We start from the raw sequence: 26,743 nt of genomic DNA, 5'->3' as shown, positions 1-26,743 counted from the left end.
GTCTCAGGAACAGCTGGCCTTGAGAATAGGATCCAACTCAAGGCTTTTCTCTGGCTGACTGACAGGCCAATCAAATCATGGCTATTACTGTGTAAATGTTTTAGGAGAACCAGGAGAACAGCTCTCCAAAATATCAGATACAATGCTGTGTGAGCATGTGTACTGAGCACACACCTAAACACCAGGCTGGAACAAATGCTTTCCCTAAGACATGAGGTCTCTGGTCAGCATCACAGCAATTTCTGGGACTAAGATCAAAGAAACTGGAACAAGAAAGAGCATGGAAGGTCAAGATCAACTAAAATTAGTCTATCTTCACAGTAAAGCTAGTGTGAAATTGTTTTCATTTTCTGTCAGTTAGTAATTTAAAAAAAAAAATGCAGGGGGTGGGGGAGGGAAGAACATGGACAGTGGGAAGGTAAAAACTATTAAAAAATTAAATAATCAGCAGAATAGCTTTAATCCTTCAAGACCTTAATCTCTACCCACTACTAAGAAGAATTGACAGTGAGAGAAGATACACCAGTAACAGCAAACAGAACATATTGAATTTAGACCTTATTCCAGGCCCAAGTATACCCAGATTAACCTACCAGAAAAGCTTTCAAATTTGAACACAGGGACTTGGCAGGTCCAGCTCTGAAAACTATGATTTTATAGTCTAGACTGACAGTCGCAGTAGCAGTCAAACATCAACATCCCTCCTACCCTCCCCTACTGTTTCACACTAATCAGGAGTATTTCAACCACAGATGAGAACCTTACCTGAAGCTGACTGAATGGAGAACAGTCTGTAGAGTCCTCAGCAAAGCCACTACTGTCAGAGTGCTGACTTGCTGTCCTCAAGAGCTGATCTGTTTCAAACAACCAAAACCCAACTGTAATTACTTTACAAATCACAGCCTCTCAAGATCAATCCCATTCAATACAAGCTTTCCTTTTACAGCAAAAAATCATGAAATGGGTAATACAACTGCTTTTCAGGTTCCACTTTGAATGAAACAGAGAAACAACTTGTTTGTTTCAAGCAAAATCTCTCTCCCCCAAAGCCCTACTTGTGAAACTTCAAGCAACCATTTTTTACACTTTTCCTTCCTGTGCTGTGGAAAAAACCTCTGCAGATACTGCCACTGTTGGAGTTCTCCTGTCACAAAACTGCATCACTGATTAATTCACACACAGGCAGTGGAAGAGTTGCTTTTCTGTTGAAAAGTGCAGATTTGACACCACTCCTGATCGTGGAGATACTGAAGATCACTGGTCTGCTACTGGCCTACACCACCCCACACACCCAAAAGGACAGCAGCACACGGGCAGAGAGGGCCATGTGGAGGAGTCTGCCAACTGCTGGAGAGGGTCCTCCACTGGCTTAGCAGAGAAATACAGAACATCCCTTACACATCAATGGGCAATCTGCCAAAGCACATTCCCAGTGCTCATTCTATACACGAGAGATAAGATCCTCCTGCTTGTTCCTTTCAACTCTCATTAGGTAAGCATTAAAATAGCCTAAAGAGGCTCTAAAACCCTAAGTGCTTCCCAGGAGTGACTTCCTCTGGTGCAAGCATTGCACTCACTAAGCAGCTTTGCAGGGAGATCTCAGCCAGCCCTGCAGCACACTATTGCATGTACATTTTTCCTGACTGGACACAGGAAGCACCCACCAAGGGCAATGGCACCTTATTGCACCAGGAACATTTTACTCAGCCTGAAGGGGGCAACAACCTTATCTCACCTTTAGACCTCAGCAGAAGTATAAAATCTTGGAGATGGGAAGTAACTAGAGTGGCCTGTAGCCCCAGGTCCCTGCCACCTTCTTCTCTTGAGCCTTAGGCAAGCTTGCTGCTTTCTTCTCAAAGGCTCAATGCAGAATTTTGCCTCAGTTAAATGTAGTCACATAATTAATCCCAGTTCACAGCTCAATGCATTGGCATGCATTATGAAAACTGCTGGATATTCACAAATAATTTTTTTTTAGTATTAATTTTGATAAACATTTTACTAACACAGAAATAAGTAAGAGCCTGCAACAGCCTGTGAACACCAGTAGAGGCAAACTGCCCACTAAGCTTCTGTATCAGTGATGTCACACAGCTTTTAGGGAGTGCCTTTCAAAATGTGCTGCTGCTGTGTTATCATGGTAGCCACAATATCCTGCGATGACAAACAACTTTTCTACCTCAAGACAGACATCCCCACCCAACTCCCAGTAAGGACAATGGAAATTACTTCCCTGAGAACTGTATCTTATTAACTCACCAATTCACTTAATACAGCTGAAAGAGCATGCCACGAACAGCATGCCACTACAGCTGAAGCTGGGGAGAAGCCGTTACCTTTTTCATGGTGAATAGTTATCTAATTTTGTTGCCAGACACTCTGACCTCCTCTCTTTTCTGATCTGGTGAATTTTAATAGAAGAGGAAAAAAAAAAAACACTCCTGGTGAAAACCTTAGCCTCTCTTAGGGAAGAGATCCCAATTAGTTCAGATAAAGCAATTCACCAGTGCATGTGCATGAACTTCATTACTGTTCAACAGAATACTGACCTGCCCTTCTGCTTCCTTCTCAGTCAGTATTTCCTTTTCAGCTTTAGAAAGGAAAATTACATCTATATGTTTTCTGAAATCAATTCTTGGGCTTCTCAGAGACACAGTCTAAAGTTAAAATCAGTCTTTCAGACAATTTTTAATAGCATTGGTTATTTATGGACATGCTTTGACAGCCTCACAGGACAGATACCACCAGGCAAGGGATCAGCCTAGAGCAGTCATTCACACCGGCCTCATTTATCCATGGCAAGTGACTGGCACAGTATGAACAGACTCAAACTGCCTTGGTTCAACCTAAGGAGACCTAGCACTTTTATCCCTTGCTTTCTGTGCTACAGAGCTGCTAGCATTTTTTAACATTTTAAAGCAAGTCAGAAAAGTTTTCTGAGTAGTCATCTGCTACCACACCTTACCCTGGTCCTTTTCAAGTTCTTAGGGTTCTCCACAACATCACTATGATGTAAATGCAGTAAAAAATTATAAAGAGCTGGAATCTCTACTGAATCAGTAGTGAAATGACAAGGTTTGGTTCTGTAAAGACTGGAAATACCAACTAGTACACTGGGATATACAGATACATAATGGTATCCACCCTCTTGAAAAGACTGATCCAGCTATGCAGCCTGCTCTACAGCACCTGGATATCTCTCAGATCCAAGCAGACATGGGGAAAATAGGAAAACACTTCAAAAAGAGCTACAGAATTACATTTGGATCTTGACTAAAGAGCCTCCTGGCAAAGAAGACTCTTAAGACAAAGAATTTGCAATGAGATATGGGTCCCCTCTCTTCACCTTGAGTGCAGAAAACTCAGCACCAAAGGTTGGTTTATAGGGGCCAGGCTGGGATCATCCCTTGCCCTGTGCAATCCCAGCAAGGCAACTGTCCCTTCTGCAGAAAGGTACCACTGCACAACACTGACTGCCACTCAAAACTACTGTCAACACTACCCAGAGGAAATCTTCTGAACTACTGGGAGGATGCAAGGGGCAGGATAATAATGAAAGTGTGGAAGAAGGAACCAGCTACAACAAACAAAACCAGCAGGAACAATGAAACTCCCATCCCAGTTTAACAGAGCACAAAAAAAAAAAAAAGGCTTGTTGGATTGTTGTTTTAAACTATATATTTTTTTAAAAATCAAAGTATATTTGGGTACTGAATATATGTTAAAAAAATTGTGTATTCATAAATAATCTAAATAAACTGAAAAAGTTGTAAATAATGATGAAGAAACAAGTCTATGGTTTATAAAACATGAGAGCAGATTCAGCAGAGCATCCCTGTCAGGGAAAGGATTAGTTTATCTATAGTAACATAATAATGAGCTACCAGTGTCAGTCTCACCTCTTCTGTGTTACTCAACTGCTCACACAGAAAAGGAGAAGAAATATGTGGAAACTGTCCATAAAGTTTTAACATTTGTTTCTTGTACCTGCACTACTGGAAAAGTTCTAATGCACTTTGTATTTTATAAGATAATCATTAAATTAACATTCCCAACTTAACTATGAGGTATTTCATTATGGGATTAAATATCAGTTGTCCCTTCTTTGCATACTGATCACACCATGCACCCCAGCACTAACAAAACCAGCCCAATAGGGAGCCCTGCTGCAAAAACCCTCTGAGTCCCTGGGGATTTCCTTGCATCTGGACAGATAAGCACAGACTCCCACAAATACTAAATCTGTTCCAGATGTTTTCTTCTCACTCCCCCATCTCCAATCTCCTGTGGAGCTGCACTCACAGAGAGCTATAAATACAATAATATATTAAGGACAGGAAGTGCTGATGATGTGCTTTCTTCCCTTTCAAGGATTAAACTTGCAAAACCAATAACCTTCATGCCTTACAAGAAACAGGTTTGTGGCTACTCAAAATTTCCCAGAGCCGTGTTGATGCCAACAACCAGACATTCACGATTTGCAGTGTCTTGAGAATAGTTTTTCCTCTAGGCATTGTACCTGTATTTGTCTTGCTTTTGGGACATTTTTTTGGAATGGAAGGTGCTGCTGTATGATATGTCAGTAAGAATTTTGGTTTTGCACTAACAAACCTTTCTACCAGCTAACTTTGCAATACACTTTTTAATAGTGGACATTTAGCAGTGCTGTGTGTTTGCAAACTAGCTGAAGCTTTTCATTCTTGTGTTCCTAAAACAACTGAGAAAAGAAACATACTTAAATTAGGAGTCTAAACAACAGCAGACTGTGTTGTTCAAGCATAATAGTCAAGAGTCAACTAGACTATTTCAGTAGGAAAGAGAATGCCTTTTTTTTAAGTACTTCACTTCTTATTAAAGGCCTTCTTAATATGACTTACAAACCATTGTAAATTTCAGAGAAGCATCCATAGCCCCCTGTGTAGATGCAAAATGACACTGCAAGGTTTCTAATAATCTGTACCAAAGAACACTAACCCTACTAATTGACAAAGAAATACCACCACATAAAAAAAGAAGTACAGAAGTATTCCTTCAGGGGAAGTATCCATCTGGAACAAATCTTTAGTTTAGGTGTGCTTACACACTGTAGAGACAATGCCACTGAAAAAGGTGGGTTTCTATAAGGACTGAAACCTTAAATCACCTGAAATCACACTGCAACAGAGGACCTGTGGTTGAATTTCATGCTATTCCCACCTCACGAGATTGCTAGAGAGAGTGGCATTTCACATCCAGACACAATGGCCAGCATTTTTAATAAGTGACTAACTTTGGATGCCGTCTAACTTGGAACTTGGTGAACATCCACTGTCTGAGAAAGCAGGCTGAAAGGCCTCTATGCTGTCTCATGTTGGACAACTTGCAAAAAAAAAAAAAAAAGTCGGCTACAGTTTTTTTTACAATTTGGGTAAGTTACCTGCCAAATGTTTGTCCTTTTGGCAACTTGACTGGAATCCACACAGAACAAAGTCCTAATTTTTTCACATCTCCCAGGTGAAATAAAATGCTGGTCTTGGACTAACTTTCAGCAAATGTGCAGGCATTGATACCCTTGTCAGATAAGTCACAGAAAACTCTAGGCAATGCCTGCCTGATAATAAAGTGTCACCACTAATCTGTGCAAAGTATATTCAGAAATAGGAGGGACACAGTGCCTGGGAAACATGACCCAGCCTGCTTCTGTCAGATTGAAGTCCCATTGCTAGAACTGTTGGCACCTTTCAGCTGTAGGAGTACACACAGGACCATCTCACTTTTCTTTCTTGTGTGGTGGAAGAAGAGGGTAAAATAACTACTGGGAGCAGAAAAGATGAAAAAAATTATTTTCTCTTCTCCCTGACTGCAGCTCCTGGTTCCTTAGCTTGGTTTTCTCTGAAAAGCTCTCCCTGAAGCTGGAGAGGCCAGCAAACAGGAGACCTGCCCTGTAAAGACTGCACTTCTTTTCCTGTGGTCATGTAAAGCAGGTAGAGGAAGGCGGAAGCATGTAAGGAGGAAGTACTAGGAACTGTCAGAGATTCAGTTTCTGGCAATCCTTAGTGGCCTATGTTTGGACCAGAGGAAGCTTAGTGAGCACCAGGCTGTGTTGTGCAGAACACTGATGGAAAGTAGCACAAGCTATCACCAATAACCAGGCATTACTCTCCAACACTCCAGGGCACTCTCAACCATGTTCATGCAATTTAGCTGACAGGTCACACAACTGTCAATTCATTTGTGCAAATGCAAATAAGATGATCTGTGTTTCTTTAAACAGGTTTTTCTGCCTCTCTTAAGTATCTAAGAGACGCTATTCATGTTTCACCAAGAAACTGCATGCATCTAAGCACCTCCCCAAGTGCAACAAGTTCTAGTTCCTCTTTAATTAAATGTATCAGCTAGAGAATGAACTTCACTTGCACATACTGGGCAAAGTAACAATCACAAAATAAACTTTAAAATCATCTTTATCCCCCTCCTAAGCCATAAAAAACATAAATACGAATTTGAGATGAAAGCACAAACTAAGTGAACCACAACAGCCAGTGCAAAGCATTCTCCATGTGAGGGACTACAGTTTCCACGTGGGTGTAGAGACACTAGTTTTCTGTGCAGGCAGCCTACAGACAGAGCAGTAGTGCATAGGAAAAAGCTGCATCTATCATGCAATTTAGGTTTAAAACAATGTAATTTCAGTTTAAATGGGTATCTTAAATTACAGGATCTACTAAGGAAAAAAAATCCCACACAATCTGAATTAACATTTCAGGCCATCTGAACTACCATCAATTACACAAAAGTGAAAACAGCCAGTGAGGTTATAGGGCTGTTATCTTGCCTGTAATTTGGTTGCCACTTTGTAGTAATGTTCTGTGATTTAGCTAAAAAAGAAATCTTTTTTATTTCTAGAGAGAAAACAAACTTTAGAAGCTTAAAATATCTGAATCAGCTTTTCAGAGATGGAAGGACACTCAGCAGTCTGATGTCCTCAAAGAGGCTGCAGTCTACTCACCTTTCCTTGACTTGGTCACTGCTAGCTGATGTGTAGCTGAAACGTGAGGTAGATCCCCCTCTGTACTCTGGATCTATCAGGAAGAGGAGATGAATATTTTGTCAGGCCAACTGGAATATATTCCTGTGCTTAGGAATGCCTAAGCTGTACACACCGCACATTCAGGAGGAGGTTTTGGTGGCTTTTTCCTCCAACTGAACAGCCTATACTGGTTGAAGGAGCAAATTGTGATCTCCTTGAACCACCTTTCACCAGGCATTCAGCAGTGCTCCTGCAGGAGAACAGTGATCCTTGGGCAGCACCTCCCACGCAGAGCACAGACCTCCCTTCTGGTTACCCACTGCACGCAAAAGACCTGGAAATCACATCCTGTGACAACACAGAGCTCTCAGTTCCTCTTTGACAAAACACTAAAATTACTGTGTGACAACACCTCTGGCCACCTTTACACTACTGTCTTGTTCCACTCAGATCTCTTGGCCCTTCATTTGAATATAAAGAACAAGTACAATACACTTAGAAAAATGTATCAGGAGGTCAGCACACATGGACTGTCATCTGCTGCCCTACCAACTATTTCCTACAAGCCACCAGTCCCAGACCCAGCCAGAACCTACTCCAGATTTCACCACGCCACTACTCATGGCAATAATTCTTATGTCTTCCAGCACAGAAAGGGAAGATAACGTATTCAGATCCATGCACGTTTCAAGTGGGAAATTTAAAACTACATAAAAATGAATCCTTTCAATCAGTTACTTTGTGAAAGCAGTTCTCAGGCAAATGTTCAAACAATGAAAAGAACAGGCCTAAAATCTCAACAGGGAGGCCTTTGTTTGGTTCAAAACCGAGAATACGTTCTCTCTTTTTGCATGGGATCACGAAAAAATCCTAATGGATCACACGCCAGTCTACATGCACAATTCCCCCATCCAACTATCCCCAACCCTTCCCTCTAATGGGCTACCAGCCCAGTTTCAAAAGTATCATGCAAAGAATTTATCTCAATTTTTAATCAACTTAAAAATGTAAGATACTGATGTTGATAAGCCAAAATTAGTATTTGACTAAAAAAGAGCCAAATACTAATTTTATATATTTGCATTGATGTGTACAGCAGCCACAAGGGTGCATTTTCTTAGTTACAAAGGTTTTGAGGAGTACTTGGCTTGAACTTTTCATCATTAATGAGTGAGCAGCATTACTTTTGCACAATAAACCTAGTGGCTTCTGTTCTTTTAGGAGATGAAGGTTGTACCAAAGGGATAAATCCTTATTTCATCCAAGTGCAGGGGACCATAGAATGTGCTCACCATTTATGATTAGGAAAAATTTAGGGTTTTTTTCGTTGTTACAGACACTTTAATAAAACTGGCCTTGCAGGAAGGTGTCATGATTCTCTCAAACCTCCCAGTTTCTGATGGCTAAATTTGCAGCTTTCCAAAAGCTAAGTCTCTTCTCACTTACATACCATCCACCTCCTGTCCTGGCTGGGAGACAGCATTCCAACCGTGTCTGCAGCTCGGTACAGCTCCTCAAGCACCCAGAAGCTCCTTCCCCATCCCTCCAGCCAATACTCATGCTGGTAAGTGACCTTCAGGACTGTCATTGGCCACCCCAGGAGTGGGTGTTTGGGGGAAATCCTGTCCTGACTCACTCCCACACTAGCTATCTTCACAGCCACACACTTCCGAAGGGCATGCAAACCTCCAAGGCATTTGTAAGCCTTGGAAAGAACTTCCTTGATATATCTGTCATCTTTCTTATGAGTAAGAATGCACTCCAAGCCAAGCTAGGACAACGGCGGGGGGAGTTATTGTCACTGTTTCTAATACAGTTTTTCGTTCATTACACCCTGCTTACAGATGCACAAAAATAAAATCACACTGCCAGGAATTGTTCTAAAATATCTTCAGCAAAACTGAATCCCTCCCTCCTAGGGATCTGTAGGCAGTTGATAAGTATATACTATATTGCATAAACAAAAAATCCACCACAATCCCATCTCACATCATATGTTGTCTTGCCAAAACAGCTGTGTTTATGCCTGGCATCACAGCACAAAGTGTGCAACAAAAACTCTGCAAACACATCACACTTGAGCAGAATTCAGCAAGTCTTTCCAGCCAGCTTACTCTGGAGCAAAAATCCACACCTCTTTTTAATATAAACACAAGTATATACATGTATATAAAATACATTAATTGTTTCAGTTTTGCCCAAGGGTAGCAAAAATGGATTTCTCCTCTGAAATATTCCGCAAAACGCATTACTGCTCAGTCCCATCCAATTGTGCCAATGCAAACATTTTTGTAGCTACACAACAAGCTGTATCAAGAAAATTATCTGGCTGAAAACTAAGCCAGGAAAAAGAAATAAATCAAAATACACTGAGTTTCTTTTTCCCCTCTTAACTGGACTAGTCCTTTGTTCTGGTTCAGTAGATGGCCACACAACATGTGGGTAGGACACACTGGAATAAACAAGTGCTAGGAAGCACAAGAGGCTTGATTACCTTTTTTTTTGCTTAATGAGTGCCTTCAGCTACAACATTAGTTGATCTAGAAGAGCTTGTCATAACAATATGACAGCAGACACAGTATCTTCTAAATCATCATTTCATCATTCACTGTAAAATTCTGTGACTTTTCTGTTCACTTGGCTTCTTCATTTCACCAATGAAATCACAATATCCTTCATTTTATGTATCTATTTCACACAGACAAAAAACTTAACTGCTGAACATTTAATTCACATTGAAATGTATCCACAAAAGCATCCACTCATTTAAGAATACTGAGACAGTTCTTACAATCTGAGCAGGAAGTCTATACAAAAATTGCATTCTTGAATCTGTAGGCTGTATGTTTACTAGCCTAATAAACTAATCACTTACAGGACCTTGGAATTAAAATTCCTTTGGGACAATTATCAATATGAAAATGGATATCTGCATATATGAAGATGTTAAAAGACACCTAGCACAGACTTTGTAATTAAGCCTTGCCAAAAGTCATGTCACAGCAACTTTCAATGTCCTAATTTCCAGAGAACAAATTAATCAACTTAGAGTAGATTGTAATCAAAACCGAAAGTTGCACAAGATGAGCACCTCACGTTGCATGAAAGCCCCTCCTTTGTTTCACTGCAACAAAACTCTTGCTTTATTCATGAATTTATCTTTAATAAACATCAATTAATACACTGAAGTTACTTCTAGGCAACAAAAGTAACAATTTCTAGTTAACAATTTCAGTAAAGTAAAAACTAAACACACAAGGTTTTGCTGCATACAAAGCCTAACCTAGATTTACTTACACAGGGAAACCTTCCCAGGAGTTATGCTGGTGAAAGCAATTACCTGAATTTGATTATTAAAAAAAGAATGAGAACTTTCCCACTGACTTAGGAACAACAGCAGCAGCAGCACCAAGTTACCTCATTAAGAGGATCAATTAGAGCAGCCTGCAACTGCTGAGAAAGCGCAACACTCAGAGAATTTAAAGTATTCCGGGAGAAAACACTGTCAACTGCACAGGAGGGAACATTCCTGTGCTGGCAGACAAGGAGTTATGTAAACTGTATGCACAAAGAAAGTCATGTATCTTCACCCACCTCTTCCATCTCAAAGGAGTCCTTCTGCTGCAGCATGAGGTTCACGACGGACGGGTTTGCGAGGGGAGCGCAGGGCGATGCCGTGCACAGTCTCTGTGTCAGGACACTGCTGTCAGAGGTACTGGAGCTGCTGCTGAGGCCTGGCGAGTCCAAAAGCCCGGGTTCTTCGCATGGTCTATCCTGGGCACTTGCCAACCTGCCACCCTGCCCGTCTGCTGGAGGCACAGAACCCTCCTGTGCTCCATCAGCTGCAGCAGGGAGGTGCACAGGTCTCTCTGCGCTTGCAGCCTTTGTCTGACTGCCGGCTATCTCCTCCTTTACAGGAGCCAAAAAAGAGGGACAGTCTTTCTTTTTAGGATATTTTGGCAATTTAGAATCATTTTTAACGTCATTTTCCTCACTCCCTACTTCAGCTGGACTTTTCCCTTTTTCAACAGGCGAAGGACTCGAGGAGCCGCTGCCATCAGCTTGCTGTGCGCCACACAGATTGAGTTTTGACAAGGTCTTCATTAACCGACTGGCTGTGTTGCTGCGATTCAAAGGGGGAGGGCTGGATGCCTCTTTGCTGGAAGACACTGAATTCATACTACCAATTTTCTGCAAAGGAGTCCCAGAGACTTGAGAATACAAAGAAGAAAAAGCATTGGCCACAGTAGTAAGCACTTCAATCTGACGAAAACGACCTGCACAGGAATGAAACACAAGGCATATCTGAAGAGGGAATTTTGATCATAATCTCTGCCCAACCCACAAACCTCCTCCTGCTTTTATCCAGTGCCTCTAAGGCTGAATGAACACTTCCTAGACCTGTAAGATGAAAGTCATACCCTACTGTGGAAGAAAAGAATCTCTACTAAATGCACAAGGACAGCACGCAAAGTTCTCCCAAATTAAATCAGCGGCATATGTGTGCGAATGCAAGTTTATTTACAAAATGCTAGAAAGGAAGTGCTACTCACATTGCTCTTTCCAGCTACAACTACAAAAGGACAGCTATGCCCTCATTTCAGCAGCGCTCATTACTGATCCAACAAAGCTCTTGTCCAAGTCCATAGAAAAACTGCCCCAGATTTCAACAATGACAAAAATAGGTCACTGCCACCCAGAAAAAAAATCCCACCCAGCGATTGAAGAACACCAGAAACAGAGGGATATTGCTATTTGTTTCAGGGCTCTAAAGCTGCAACAGAAGAAAAGATGAGAATGATACAAACCAGAAGGCAGCATACCTTACAGGACGCCTTTTATTTCCCTCTTCCACTACAAACCCTTCCACTCACCCCACAGAGTACCACCCTGGTACTCTCTGGTCACCTCTTGCCTATTTAAGACCAAGCAAGAGTTTTATTATGAATTCTGAATGGAATGTTACCTTTAGGCTGTAGCAGAGTTTTGCCAGAATATTAGATACACACCTCTTTTGGGCTTGTTTACATAGTGAATGAACTCAAAAATAAACTGTACTTCAAATATATACTTACTTGTTAAAGCAAAACTTGGATTTTCCACTTCCATACGCTGTATTTGGGCATTCAAAAACACTTTGATATCTATCCCTCTGGCAAATGATGATGAATTAAAAAATCTCGCTGGAATTTTTGAAGCAATATCTGGTTCATCTCTTCCAAACCCAAGGTTATAGAGCACTTCTTCAGGATCTTCCTCATAAAGCTCCAATAATTCAGAAACACTAGACAAATGAAAGATGTTAACTATCTACATGTCTCCTTTTAAGATCCAGTCCCTTCTATCAAACTGCTAACTCAGCCCAGTAACCACTTTGGTTTATTGAACTTTTGACTTCTACAGCTCAGACTAGTTTTGGAAATAATTGTGCAGATCTCTGCATCTCAAGCTTTCGTTCCCATTATGAGAGCCATTGGCCAGACACATCACAGATCCAATCCCATAGTTTCTAAAATCAGTCCTATTCTGCAGAGCCCAAATTTTAAAATGCCATTAAAAGTTCAGGCATTTTTAATGTTTAGGTCCGTTTGTTAGCATTTACTGAAAACCACAACAAAAGACAAACAGAAGTTTTCCAAGCAGCCAAATGAAAATTCCTTTCTCAGCTACTAAATGCAGCAAGGCACATAAAACAAGCCAAGTCCATTTAACTGAGAAACAGACTTTTTAAGCAGTTTTACCTTGAAACAGTCGCACTGCTTTTTCCAGAGCCGGTAGAATTCATACTTCTCCCCTTCTGATGGAACTGCAGCCTCCTGTCCTTTGCCAGTACACCATTGCTGTCAACACAAACAGGCAGGAACCCTGAGACAAACCTCTTCTGTTCAGGGACTTGATTCTCTGTCTCACTGGAGAGCTAACCTGCCAGCACTGCCGAATTTCTCTTTTTCCCTTCAGTGTTCTCTGGTTTATATTATCCATGTCATTTATTGAAATACAGAAACAAAAGCAAACCCCGGGCCACCTCAGTAAAAATGTACATAGACAGTACGACTTTGAAGGCAAATGCGAGCTGAGAAAACAGCCTTGCTGCTCCACCCTCCCCGTTCCCACCCTTCTCCAGTAAGGAAGCCCAGCCTCGGGTGAGCTTTCCTTGCCCTGCCTTTTCCTGCCTCCCCTGGGCTGCTGCCTCCTCCAGCAGGACCACTTCTCCATGTAAGGCCACCCTCTCCACGTACCCTGCTCACCCCGGGTGCCACCTGCCCGGACCTGGCTGGGGAAACTGAAGAGGCTCACGGGGAAATGAAGCAAGACAAGCTCCAGCCCACACTGCTGGGCAGTCTCTTTCCCAATCCCAAACTATTTCTTCCCTGCATCTGGAGAAGCTGCCTGAGCATTAGGTGGTATCCTGGGTTCAAACATAGTTTTCCTGTTAATCTCTCCCCCCCTCCGAACAGCCACCAAGAAACCAAAGGTGCCAGAGGATTCACTTAAGAGTGTATATTTATTTATGGAGCCCAACTCAGGAAGAATAGAGAAGATACTTTCCACAGGGGCTGTGCAGTATTCACCGAAGTCTCAGTGGGGTTTTAGTTTCAGCACATTTTATTTAGAAGCTCTAACCATCTCTCCTCTCTCAAAGTCTTTTTTCCCTGTTCCCAAAACACATCTGCTGTGACAGGCAAAACTAATTTTCCCTTGAAATTTCTGAAACAGTGAGCAATCAGTGAGGCAAAGAAGTTCAATCATGCTACATTGCTAAGATTTGTCATTTCTCTGCTTTCCTCCTGCTACTCCAAAATCTATGTCAGGTCTTCTGAAAGAATATAAAATCTTAATTTTTTTTCTGCACCTCCTAACGGCTCTTTCTGTGTTATCTGTATCACTTCCTTCACTCTCATGTAAACAGACACAAGCAGAAGAGCTATAGCACTGTGGTAGCCCCCATGACTTCCACTGCCCATTCTCCCCCCTGTCCTTCAGTAGAAATATTCCTCTGAAGTAAACAAACACAAAAAAAAAGATGTTTACCATGTTTCTGTTTGGGTATCACTCCGTAGTTGATTAGCTGTAGAGAAAGAAGAAGAAGTTATATCCAGACCTCTTGAGAACTACACTTCTCACAATCAGTATGAAGAATCAGACAATGAGCACATTTACCACAGCCCTGCATAAACCAGATTTTACTTCTTCCATATAAATGATTGTCAAGGGTTTCTAGTACATGGCTGATATAAAATGATCTGGTTTATTAAAGCTCTGTTTAAAATTAAATCTCATATGGACACACATTTACATCCTGTCATTAATCTTATTACTTGAAATTTAAATTGCGATAAGCTGGTAATTGTTATATAAACCATTTATTGCTTTGCAACTGAAGACATGATTACCAGCTGCAGGGCTGTTCCTGGGTGGGAAGGGGAAGAGGACAAGCAGGCATGCAAAGATTGCTCCAGTTGAGAAAATAAAGAATATAAGAAAGGCACTGGCCCCAAGGCCAGATGCTGAGACTATTTGTTCATCTTTTCACGAGCAAAGTGGGGCAGGGTCCTGGCTGCCTGAGCTGTGCAATACATGGACCAGAGCTCAGTGAAGCCCTTGGTGCTGATGGGGTCAGCAGACATTGATAGGGCAGGAGGGATAGTTAATAGGGCTCAGAGTTGATAGCCTTAGGAGGGAGGCTGTCTTCCAGGTACCAAACACCTGGTCACCAGGCTGACAGGGAAGTCAGCACTTTCCACAGCTGGATCATATGGGAATGTTCCAGGCAGCATTATTCTTTCAGAACCGAACTTCAGACTTAAATTACGGGTTCCCCAAAGAGGCAACTCAGCATTAACAACTTGCCCCAGGAGACAGGCAAGGAGCACGTGTCTGTTATAGCAGCCCGCAGAATCAGCTATGAAAAGAGTGATGTCACACACCACCAGGAAAACCCTGCATCTCGACCTGCTGTGCCAGGGTAAAGTCAGTAACTGAGTAAAGCATGGAAACCTCTCAGCCTCTCTCTTGGTTTCAGAGACATCACAAAGAAATGTATGCAAAACACAGACCCACATCTCTTCTTTTCAATATTCTCTCCTATAATAGGAAGGTAAGCCTATCTGTAAGGATTATCCAGTGACTAAGTTGAACGGCTGAACCATGGGTTCTACCCGCTCAGCAGCGGGCTGGGGTTACAAGTCCCTGCCCAATGCCCTCTGTACCATTCACACAGGGCTCTGGCTTGCATCTGGACTCAGGCAGTCATGGCTGCACAAGGGCAGGCCATTCATCCCAGCCTCAAAGAGGCTGTCTGTCTGCCAGGGCATGCAGCCCTGCTCCAAGCAGCTCTGTTGTCCCCTTGTTCTTGGATGGGAAGCAAAGCCCAGCAGAAACATCCGCATCATTACCCAGAAAAATCAACCAGCAGTTCTAGTACTGGGATCTTTTCATCTGATCAAGCTAAATCATGCTAAAGACCCACAAAAACCAGCAGTCCTTGGAAATTATAAGGAGAGAAACTGAAAAGAATAAAGCGACATGATGTACTAAAATCCACTGATTCTTGTGTTCTTGGTCATAAGCTCAGACCCTTGGATTATCATTACATAGAAACTTTTTCTATGAAATCTTTGTGCTGCAGGCAATCTAACAAGTGGAAAAGACTGTCAATAGGAAAATTTAATCCCATTTAATCTATTGCAATAGGAGACTTATTTACTGCTTTTCCATCATTATCAGATCAAGATGATTACCAGATAAACTTTTTTCCCTTCCAAGTCTTAAATCTTTAAAAATTAAAGATATTCCCTTCCTCCAGGCTTTGTCCCACTACTCTGACACTACTGGCAAGACTAACTTGGAAGGAAAGGGCTTTCTACTACACCAGTTCTGGCACTTAGCAAAAGCTGTAATTCAAAAACATTAAAAGCTAAACTAGGAGTTGTGCCTTTTTTTTTTTTTTTAAACACTGAAAGCAGATAATGTCTTATATCCCCTGTCCTACAGATAACCCAGGACATGGTTTATGAGACTATTTTTTGCTATTTTACAAGATGCTTCTGTTAGAACAGAATCCACAGTGCTTTTGCTAGCTGGTTTATGGACACCTCTGATCAATGATCAACATCAAGGCAAGAAGTCTTTTTTACAAAGTCCACAGGGAACAGCCACATCTCCTTCCCCTTAAAAAAGGGAAGAGAAAGAAAAGGCAAGCAGCTAGCAACAAAAGAGTGTATATTGTGGTTGATCCAAAATACTTACTCAGCTTTGGTGCTTTTCACTTTTAAAAGCACTTAGCTCTTAATGGGTTTGCCTCGTGGCTGAGGGAATTTCATTCCTCCTTTCAGAAGCTCACACATGCCACTCCCAAGGGATTCAGTGGAAGTGGGGCATGCATGGCTGCCAAGAGTAACCCACAGACAAGAAGAGCAAGTAGGAGAAATCATTTTCTCACAGCCTTGGTAAGTGCTCCAGGCTTTCCTGTCATAGTGGGTATTAAAATGAGAGGGCAAAAGCAAATTCAGGGCTGCGTCTGACCTTTGGGTCAGAGACCCAGAGTGTTTAACTCTAGCAATAGTCTAAATAACTTCAAAAAGCAAACCTTCCTGCATTTTTGTGTGTGCTTCATCCTGCTTTTCTAGCCAATGCTGTCCTTCAAAACAAAAATCAGATGACTGAGTATAATTTTCTTTGCTAGAAAAAGAGTCATAATCTGCCACACCCACCTTCAGCTCCCAGGGATAAGTCATCTTCAAAACTTCCTCCATTTCTCACCAGCATGCCTGAAAACATACAGTTAGCATTTCAACAACTACAATGCTCCAATGTTTTCTTTTTAGCTGCTTATCTAAAGATATTAGCAAGACACTTCATTTGATACAAGAAATAACTAGCCTTTATTTACAATCCCTGCATTACTCATGCAGTTAAAATGCATTAAGAAGCAAGAAGTTACATTTCAGAACACAGCAAAATGATTTTGAAAGGGAATGACTATGACACTGCTTTGGTTTTGCACTCAGACACACTTCCAAGCCAATGTGTGAGTGAATTAACTTCAAGTGGGAACCTGGAGGTACCACTCAGCACATCTGTGCCTTCAGCTGCTGCGTTATCTATCCTCCATCCTTACAAGGAGAATCCAGAGTCTGAGTCCAGCTGGGGCATTCCCCTCTCACCTTCCTGTACCAGATTAGAAGGTGAAGTGAAGACTCCAGGCACAGCAAGTAATTCTTCTTCATCCTGTCACTACCTGCACATGCCCACTGTACTTTGAACTTTAGTATTCAGACCTGCTCAGATAGTAAAATTTTCAGGTGTGGCAACCACAGTTATTAGAGGCAGAGACTGCTTAATGCTCTCCAGTTTGGAGACAAAATCACCTCCCTGTTTTACACATCTGGGAGTTTTTTTAGAGCTTACTAAGATCTCCAGAAAGACTTATTCAGGTTCTTTTCCCCCTTCTCCAGTATCTCAGGCACAATTGCTCCCTGTGAGAATAACTCTGCAACACTGACCCGGCTTTGGTTTGCTACTGAAGACACTAAGTCTCACATGAATGTCCTTGAAAACACAGTTTCCAGCAAAAGAGATTTCAGTAGGTAAAGCCCTTCCTTACCCTTCAACAGAGGATTGCTTTGCTCATCCAGGGAGGCTCCCAGAGGCGTTCTGAAACCACAGAAGAGATTACCACTACTTAAAAAACTTGCTGCTTCATGTCCTTCCTTACAGCATGTAACAAGCTTGTGATAGCAGCGTTGTCCCTCCCTCCCTCCTTCCCTCCCTCCGCCCCCAGAAAGCACAAACATCTGATGACTGGCAATAACTTCCTAAACAACCCCCAGCCCTCTAAATAAATACACCTTGTAGAGAAAAACAACAAAACATAATAACTGCAAAGCTCAAACACCTTCAGGAGCAGTAGCCCCTGCTGAGGAAAATCATTAACTTCTCAGCAAAACCCCCAGAAAAAACAAGCATGAATTTTTGAATGGATTAATTCAATCATATTTATGCAGCAAACACTGTTGCCATTTTTCTACACATTTAAAACTTCTTGGAGAGAGGGGTGAAAAGTTGTATTTGATGATCAGGAAGAATCAAGACAAAAAAATCTTGACAGCTATGTTAGCTGTCACTTGCCAGTTCTGATGCCTTACAGGCTGCTCACACTAGTTCTTTGGATGATCCCTCCCACAGCTGTTGCCTGAAGGGCAGGGGAATTGCCGAACCTCATGGTGCTTGAAAGGAGCTGCAGAAGCCCCACAAATGACAGGTCCAATCCCATTCTGGGTTCACACTGTATTTGTTGACACCAGCTAGATGTTTCCACATCTTGTCTCTCAGACATGTTTAACCAAAGCCTTGTCACTTCTAAGTAGCACAGCTTTAACTTTCAATGCTCAATACAAATTCAGAAATATACTCATAAAGAGGGGAAAAGCAGATGATTTATGCACCTACATTATGTATGTTTCATTTGGATTTTTAATTAGACAAGCACATAAACCTGCCCAAAGACCTGAAAGTAAACAGTGCTCTGACACAGTATTTATTTTGGTGCCATAGCCAAATTAAGGAAGGAAAGTTTGCATCTGCTTTCTAACAGACCTTACACTTCACAACTTTATTTTTCTTTCCCTTCTGAAAAGAGCTCACTCTCTCCAGATGCAGCCTGCTGATATGGAGTAAGCTCACTTCAACATGCCTTCTGCAAAGCAAAGCAAAGCAAAGCAAAGCCCCACTGTGGTGGGACTCCAAGGCAAACAGCCAGAGCACCCAGGTGCGTAAGCACATCCCAGGCAACAGGACACACTCTGCCGAGGCTCAGATCTCCTCCATTTCTGGATGTCTGTCCAGTCAGAGTCTGAAAAATCTTAGGCTATATTGTCTAAACCTGCCAGGCTACAAGAATCCTTATGTTCTGAGGTAATAGCTATGCTGGATGTTTACTCCCTGTCCCTGATGGGTGCGCTCCCAGTCTTCTCCCTCTCCTTCCCTGGTGACTCCCATGCCTCTATGTTTTCAATGTAGAAACTTGCTGGCATTGACTTTGACAGCCAAGGTCAGTGCTGCATGCAGCGGCTGGCAAAAGCAGTAAAAGCACCCATCAAAGCCAGCATTTTCCTTTCAAAATTCAGTCTGTCACCATTACAGCACATTAGCAGCTACCAGAAAAGCATCCTTTCAACCCCCCCTTGCTGCCTTACCTGCATGGCTGCACACAGCTGCCATACACCCCTGCTTTTGAAAAACTTGCTCTTAAGAACGAGACAAAACATGAGTTTAAACAACGGAGAAGTACCACACAAAAATCCTTTCGGACAACAGCACGGACAGCTCTGCCTTTCTGCACCAGGTTGTTTTCCACCAGCAAAGCCTATGGCTCTGTCTCAGAGCAGCCCTGTGCACCTAGGAATGTTAGGGCTGTGGGACCCTTCCCCTTGCTCGGCCCTCAGGATGGGGGTCTCCCTGCCTCACACAGCCTCAAGGCTTCCTCTCATCCCAGAACTTTGTTCAGCTGCCAGTTGTGGTCAGGTGGTCTCTCAGAACAAGACAAGGGTTTTGCACTGCGCTGTGCAAGTGTTTAAACCTCAGCTTTTAAAACCTTATCTGGGCAGAAGCCATGTTTATTTTAAACTTGAAGCAAAAAATCTCTTCTTTCTGAGGCATTTCAAGAACTCACTTCCTGCATATCTACAGGAGATGGCTCCTAGATACCTCCCACATCCCCTGTATTACTGGCAGAGTTTAAATATATTCAATCAAAATAATACACGTCATCATAATAGTTGACCAAAATTTCTCTTTATCTATCAGTAAAATACAAACACTTGTGCTTTAACTTTTTATGAGCTTTCTTATTACTTCAAGATGCCTTTTCAAAGTACTGGGGAGAGAGAAAAAGAGGCCTTTTTCAAAGGCATGTGATTCCCAAAACGTGAATGAAGCAGAGTTTGAGTAACATCTGACATTTTTATGCCTCCATAATTCTGATCACAGTATGATAAATATTTGCTTTTGGAGTTTGCTGCTAGTTATTTCTTTACAAAAATCCCAAAACAACAAAATGGATATCTATTAAGGTAAATAACATGGGAAATTAGGAACACTCCTCTCCTCTAAAGCAGATGTGAAACTGAGATGCCAAGTAATAAAAGCCCCATACCACTAACATAAGTATCAAAGGACAGCTAGTAATTCTTTTTATCCATATTAGAACACTATTGATGCCTTTAGAAACAAACAAAGGAATAAAACTTAGAAGCCGATCTATTTATGCAGTGAGTTGATATTAAGGGTTTTTGTGCTGCTGCCAACTCAAGCCAGAAAACAAGACTTTAAAAGTGCCAATTTTCTTCTGATTTCACAAACACATACAGAAAGTCAGAAAATGTGAAGGACTACTTTTAGAAAATAAGTAACAGAAAAAATGTTGTATTCAGTAACTGAATCTTCATTTGTAGTAATAGCTACATGGTAACTTGTTATGGAGCTAACTTGTAAGAATGAGGTTGTGCCATGAACCAGAAACAGAAGCTCAGTTTGTGTATGCTCACACTTTTTAGCAACCAAAGCTTGACAGCAAAACCAGTGTTATTAAACAAGCAAGAAATTTCAGGGAGAACAACTTACAAATTGTAAATTTCACTATAGTTATTTTTAAACAAAACATTGTAGAATCTTCAGGGCTCTTCCATTGTCCTCTCTTAATGCTGTCCTCTTTTCCTATGTACATTGTTATCTAGGTTTCTATACATACAATCACTTATAACACTCAAAATTGAATTATCATTTTTCTGCACATGCTAACAACTGCTTGCATGTACATGAGGCACAAAAAATCAAACTATTCTGCAGTTTAAAACAGAAGGAACTGGGCAGCCCTTCACAGGCAGCTGGGATTGCATCTTCCAGACATGAACCGCAGACACTGGCACCCTGCACGCCACAGAGCAGAGGCTAACTCCTGTCTGAACAGCATTGTTCAGGAAACCTGGTTTTAAAAGTCCTTCTGAGCAGAACACAAGATTCCTCTGAAAATACTTACAATAGTAAACAGCTGTACTTTGAAATGCTACTGTGCAAGGAGAACAACAGGTTTCACAAGCATGAATTGCCTAAATTTGTGTTTCTGTATTAGCAAAAGGAAAGTTAACTTGTGCTTCATTTGTTATTTGTAAAACAGGATTCCCTTATTTTGGAAATCAATCACCAGAGATGCAAACACTTTCCACAGAAATGTGTGGTGTCAGTTTTAACAACAGATAGTTACCAAAACATGGGTAAGAAACTGCAAGCTTTGTGTTAGTAATCAAGATTTTTGGCCATCTATTAGAGGTTCATGTTGTCAGTTTGCAGCTTTGTGCTATTCCTTAAATTCTGTATGGAAATGTTAAGGACTACAGGGCCAGGGAAGGTTCTAGAGAGAAATCCTGCAGATTTACACATAGTGGCAGTGCAGCATTAGGAAGAATATCACCCCCAATGGCCTCTTTCCCCTCCAGTCCTTAGATTTTTTGCCCTCCCCACTCAAAAAAATACTTCCAAGAAAGCACTGAATTCGTAATGCTGATTTTAAGAAAACTGTTTAGTAGACCAATGGGACACCAGGTCTGAAGTAAAGTCAGAAAAATCTTCTCCCATTCTAGCATTTTGGAAGAATGGTCTGTCAGGTCTGAACATTGTATTTTAGGGATTAGTACGATTTCAAGCCTGTAGCTGCCAGCACCCTATCCAAGGCACAGCCTGTAAAGATCTGAAGAAAACTATATGGAGGATCCTGTAGCTAAAAAACAACCCACACTTCAGTTACAGAGTAAGATCAGTCAGTTGCTTACTGGATCAAGAGATCACAAAGACACAACTAATCTCAGTGGTAAATTCTTGCCTTAATGTAGCTGCTCTTAAAAGGAGAAAGAAAAGAAACCAGAAATATCAAATAGCAGAGGTCTTAAGATGTCCTCGTCAGCTACTGGATAGGTAATTGTTAGCTTCTCCCCATCAACTCTGCCACCAAGGGCTGAATGGAGAAAAAGACAGGACAAAAGCAGCTGCTACTGATGTAGCACTTGTGCTTTTATATATGACTGAGGATGAAGAAAAAGTCATTCCATCAATACCTGTTCTAAACACCAAAGATTATTTGGCAACAGTAATAGAAACGCAGAATACATATACCATGCCTCAAGTTAAGGATAGAAGACATTAAGAGACTCAGATAAATCAAGTTAGTCTAAACTGTGGCATCACTCCTGAAGGCCCGTAAGCACAGAGGCCATGCCGCAGAAGCACCGTTTCTTGAAATCTGCACCAAAAACCAGCAAGGAAACAGTGGAAGGTTTAAACTGCAGCCCCTCGGTGAGAACCACATCAGCTTCCAAAGTAACGCTGCCTTCCTGACTCTCTGCTGAGTTCCTCCCCCGGCGGCTGAAAGCATTAATGGGACGCCAAGGAGCGGAGCGGTGCCGAACGCCAGCTCCCCTGCGGCCCCGCGGGCTCGGGGCGCTGCTCGGGCGCAGCCCGGCCGGAGAAGCGGCGGTGCCCGCGCCGGTGCCCGCTCCGGGGCCGCCTCCCTCCCCGCCTCCGTCCGCTGCCGCAGCGACCCGCCGGCGGGAGCACCCACCTGCAGTCCTTCAGCCATATCGCGATCTTCTCGTTGGGAACGCTGTGGCAGCCTTAGGGGCAGAGCAGGAGAGAGAAGCCGACAGTCAGTAACAGCGAGGCCGCCCCGCGGGGGTCCCGGTGGCCCCCGGGCTGCTGCCCCCGGCACTGACCTGCTCCTGCGGCCAGCGGCAGCTCGCCGCCGCCGAGATCCTCCTCCTCCTCCTCTTCCTCCTCTTCTTCCTCCTCCTCCTCCTCCTCGCCGCGGGCCAGCGCCGCTGCCGAGAAATCCTCCGCTTCCGACGCCTGCCAGGAGTCGCGGCTCTTGGCCCAGGCCTTCCTCTTCTGGGTCGCCCCTTGCCACTCCTCCGCCGCCGGGGGCTGCTCCATCGGGGCGGCGGCGTCGGCGGGGTCTTCACGCCGGGAGGCGAGTGCCGGAGAGAGCCAGCCTGCCGGGCGAGCGGAGATGTGCCGTCCGTCCGGCTGTCCGTCCGCCCGTCCGGAGGACGCGGGGCTGCCGGGGGGGCGCGGGCCCGCCGTCCGGGCAGCCCCCGGCAGCGCGGCCGCCCCTCCCCGCGCTCACAGGCCGGCCCCGCCCGCCCCAGACCCTGCCACCGCCTCCCCCCGGCCGCCCCCGGACGGGTGCTCCCGGCCCCGCAGGTGTCCGCCCCGGCGGAGCTCGGGCGGCCCGGCTGCCCGCGGTACTCACATGTCGCGCCGCGGCGAGGAGGCGGCGGAGGCTGCGCCCGCCCGGGCTGCGGGCGGCGGCGGCGGCTCTGACTTCCTCATACCGCTGCGGGATGAGAAAACTCGGCGGCCACGTGACGGCGGCGGGGCCGGCGGCAGAGCGGGGCCTCCCGCCGGGGCCGGGCCGCCGTCTCGGGCAGGGATGCGGGGTCGGGCCCGCTGGCGCTGCGGCGGCGTGGCCCCTCGGGCCTGGGCTGGCTCGGAAGGGCCGCCCGCGGCCTGGGCTCGTAAAGGATGTTTCCGAACTAAAAAAGATGCAGAGCCGCGAAGAGGGACTTTGCAGGGTTTTATCTGGGGGAACGGGAGCGGAGAGGGGAGAGAAGGCACGAAGAAATGATACAGGATGTGTGCTGGGTACACACAGCCTTCGGCCTCGCTGCCAGGAGTGTGAAGTTAGATCAGCCTCTGCTCGGGCACAGGCTGGGGGCTGCAGGGACACCAGGAGCACCAAACCCGGCCTCTTAAAAATCTTAGGTTTGAAGCCTTTATCACCTCCTTCGGGATGTACTTAAGCCACCAGAATCAACTGATAAACCCAGCCAAAGACGAACGGGAAGGAGGTGCCGACAAAAGGCTGCTTTCACTCTGGGCGCCGAGTGCCATTTCTTAAGCACTGTCCCCTGCTTGGGGAGGAGACAGCAGCCAGACAGCAGCCCGGGCTGGGTCAGTCCCTGGGGGCCCCATGGGCCAGCTGGTGCCCGCCCTGGATGGGGAGCAGGGCGCTGCCGCCCTGCACGGGGTCCGGCTCCACATCCCAGACACTGCTGGAGGAGCCTGCACGCCCGGCGAGCTCACCTGCACTCACGGAGCCTGGGAGAAATAAGCTTTTGAAACAGTTATTTTACAACATTTTGATGAAAATATGCTGAATTAGTAAGCACAAGCAGCAAAATTAACCCGTGTATTCTGGAGTTGTAAAACCGGTGTTGACGGCCAGGCACATTACGTACTTCATGTTTAAAGGCAAATCTGCCTTTGGAAGAAAAAGGTTAATGACATCCAATCAATATTCTTTCATTATCTAGTTTTATAGTTAAAACCTTTCAAGGAATTTCTGTGTCTTGTTTTTCCTAAACCCCTCTAGCCCACCCACTACTTTACGCATATACAGCCTTAGTAAGATAAATTTCCCCTCACCACAAGTCAATTTCCTTAACACACTCTAATTTTCTGAATGGTTTGTATTGAAATAAAACCAGAAGAGCAGTAGCACAAAGGACAAAGTGTGTTTGTATTTAATTGGACCCTGAAAGTACACATCATTTCTGTCGATGTTTTGAGATGGTATTTTTGAATTTTTTTAAAAAGAGCAAACTACATTTGACTCTTTCTCGTTGATCCTCAAAATAATCAAGTAATTTTCTCAGCAGGGCTTGTTGCACGCAGTGCAGGATTTGCATAAGCTAATATGGAGCATGTCCTGAGCCATGGGTGTCCCAAGTGAGCCAGAGGGTCAGCACAGGTCCTGTGCTCTCCACCACGGGTGCTGGGGCTTGGACTTTGGCTGAGGCTCCTACAGGTATATTTATAGTACTGGAATCTTGAAATCTGATTTTTTCTGGCTTTGTTGGCAAGCGCCTAGCACAGTATTTCTTCAACATAATGGCCTGTATTTCCATTTTATGTATATGCATAAATACATGTACCTATTAAAAAGCGGCCCTTTGAGGTTGAGCTGCCTGTATGAGAGCTGTAGGAGCGGCCGGGAGGGCCTAGAGAATTTTAACCTCTGCCATTGTTTGCTGCCTAAGAGGGAACACAATTTCTTCTTGAAAGTTACAGCTTCACTGGCTGTACAGCCAAGGGTGAGCAGTTGCAAGCTAAAAGCAGCTACTGTCTGGTCATGCCAATACATCCTTAAGGAGTTCTTAATCCACAAATTACTGACATTATTGTCTATAATTGCTTGTCTGTTGTGACAACACTTACTCAGGGAATGTCAGAAATGTAAACAGCAGCCAATAGCTTTTGCAGTGAAGTCCTGCCAGTACAGCACTGGGCTCTCTCTTGCACCTTCATTCCATACTAACAAAATCCTTTTTGTCTCTATATGAGTAAGGATTGCGCAATCCAATCCTATATTAAGCAGAACATTTTTCAAGGAAAATATGTGGCTTGTTATTTCTTTTAATACTTGTAATCAAAAAGTCAGTTTGTTCTGTAATAAAAGTTTCTCTTGCTTCAGAATGTAATTTGTTAGACATACTTCAAAGCACTAATTGATTGGGAAAAAATCATGTCATCTGGTCACTTAAATTAGACCAACTTTTTTTTCCGCCAAATTATTTTGAAACCATTCAAATAAAACATTGTGTAAGCATTAATTAGATCAGGGATAAATTGTTCTTTACATTATGTTATAAATTTCGAAAGGAAGATTTATAACCACAGAACCATTAGCAGTACTACTAAGTACTACCAACTAAAAAGCACACAGACACACACATTTTAAGAATAATAATAATTCTCACATTTGTCATCTGGGTGCTGGCCCTGAGTATATGAATATGTGTGTAAATACACACACAGAGAAATACAATTTAGCCCAGAAATAGCACTGTCACTGTCTTTTTTTTCTTAAAAGAACAAAAACCTTTGAAGTGGACTTGATGCAATTTTTGCCTGCAGAGAATTCTTTCAGATGCGGTATTGTGTGAAAAAATACAGTCCTACATAAGTCAAAGATACAAATGAGGTGCTTCCACCAGTTGCCATGGGCAATCGTTCCCATGTCTGAGTGCACTGTAAGGAGCATTTTCCTGCTGCAGTTGGGCTAGGCTTCCCCACGCTTTTGAGCACATCGTGTCCCTGCTAGTTCTGTACATCAGGAGAGCCTCCAGTGTTCAGGAAGGATTACACAATTTATCTCTACCCCTCCATATAGTATGGGGAGATAGGGATAAGCCTCTGGAAACCAAAGAAATATTTCCAAGCTGCAAATCTGGGCCTTTGGTAGCATGGTCAAAGCCTATGCTTTGTCCTTTGCTGCCTTCCCAGGAACTGCAAGCATCCAGTGCTGGAGGAGGATTGGAGGAAATGGGATCGAAATGTGCTGGTAAGATCTGGACTGGTCAGATTTGGAATCTGTTTCCTCTGTTTTCCAGCTCAGCTGAGGGCTAAGCCCACCCTCTCAGGATGACCATCTACAGGAGCACCAGCCATCAAAGCCCCATTGGCAGATCTTGCCACAGAGAAGACACTGTGACAAATGGGTTACACATACAGAAGCTACAAGACTGAGTAATTAGGAATAGCTTTATAGACAAAAATAGAAGAAAAATAAAATTTTTAAAAAAATTTAACACCCCAACAAACCGAAACAAACAAAAAATCCCCTCCCCAAAAAAAAACAAAAAGAAAAAAGAAACACCAAAACCCTCCCCAAAACTCTCTCTG

The 26,743-nt window shown here is 43.4% G+C and overlaps 1 protein-coding gene across 1 annotated transcript in view; it reads right to left on the bottom strand.

Moving 5' to 3' along the window:
• The window catches only part of ITPRID2 (ITPR interacting domain containing 2), a 39,321-nt gene extending 15,939 nt beyond the window's left edge, over positions 1-23,382 (bottom strand). Inside the window, exons 1-11 of the mRNA XM_084209005.1 lie at positions 23,310-23,382; positions 22,774-23,049; positions 22,623-22,674; positions 17,616-17,665; positions 16,723-16,779; positions 14,042-14,078; positions 12,751-12,849; positions 12,085-12,293; positions 10,604-11,286; positions 6,989-7,061; positions 766-854 (exon numbers count right to left, since the gene is read on the bottom strand). Of these exons, the coding sequence (XP_084065131.1) occupies positions 766-854; positions 6,989-7,061; positions 10,604-11,286; positions 12,085-12,293; positions 12,751-12,849; positions 14,042-14,078; positions 16,723-16,779; positions 17,616-17,665; positions 22,623-22,674; positions 22,774-22,990 (1,566 nt within the window). The 5' untranslated portion in view covers positions 22,991-23,049; positions 23,310-23,382. The remainder of the gene's footprint in view (positions 1-765; positions 855-6,988; positions 7,062-10,603; positions 11,287-12,084; positions 12,294-12,750; positions 12,850-14,041; positions 14,079-16,722; positions 16,780-17,615; positions 17,666-22,622; positions 22,675-22,773; positions 23,050-23,309) is intronic.
• Positions 23,383-26,743: the final 3,361 nt, after the last annotated feature.

Source organism: Fringilla coelebs (genome assembly GCF_963513975.1).
Source record: "Fringilla coelebs genome assembly, chromosome: 7".
NCBI lineage: Eukaryota > Metazoa > Chordata > Aves > Passeriformes > Fringillidae > Fringilla > Fringilla coelebs.
The sequence above is the reverse complement of the archived record's forward strand: the minus strand, read 5'-3'. Positions and strand labels throughout refer to the sequence as shown.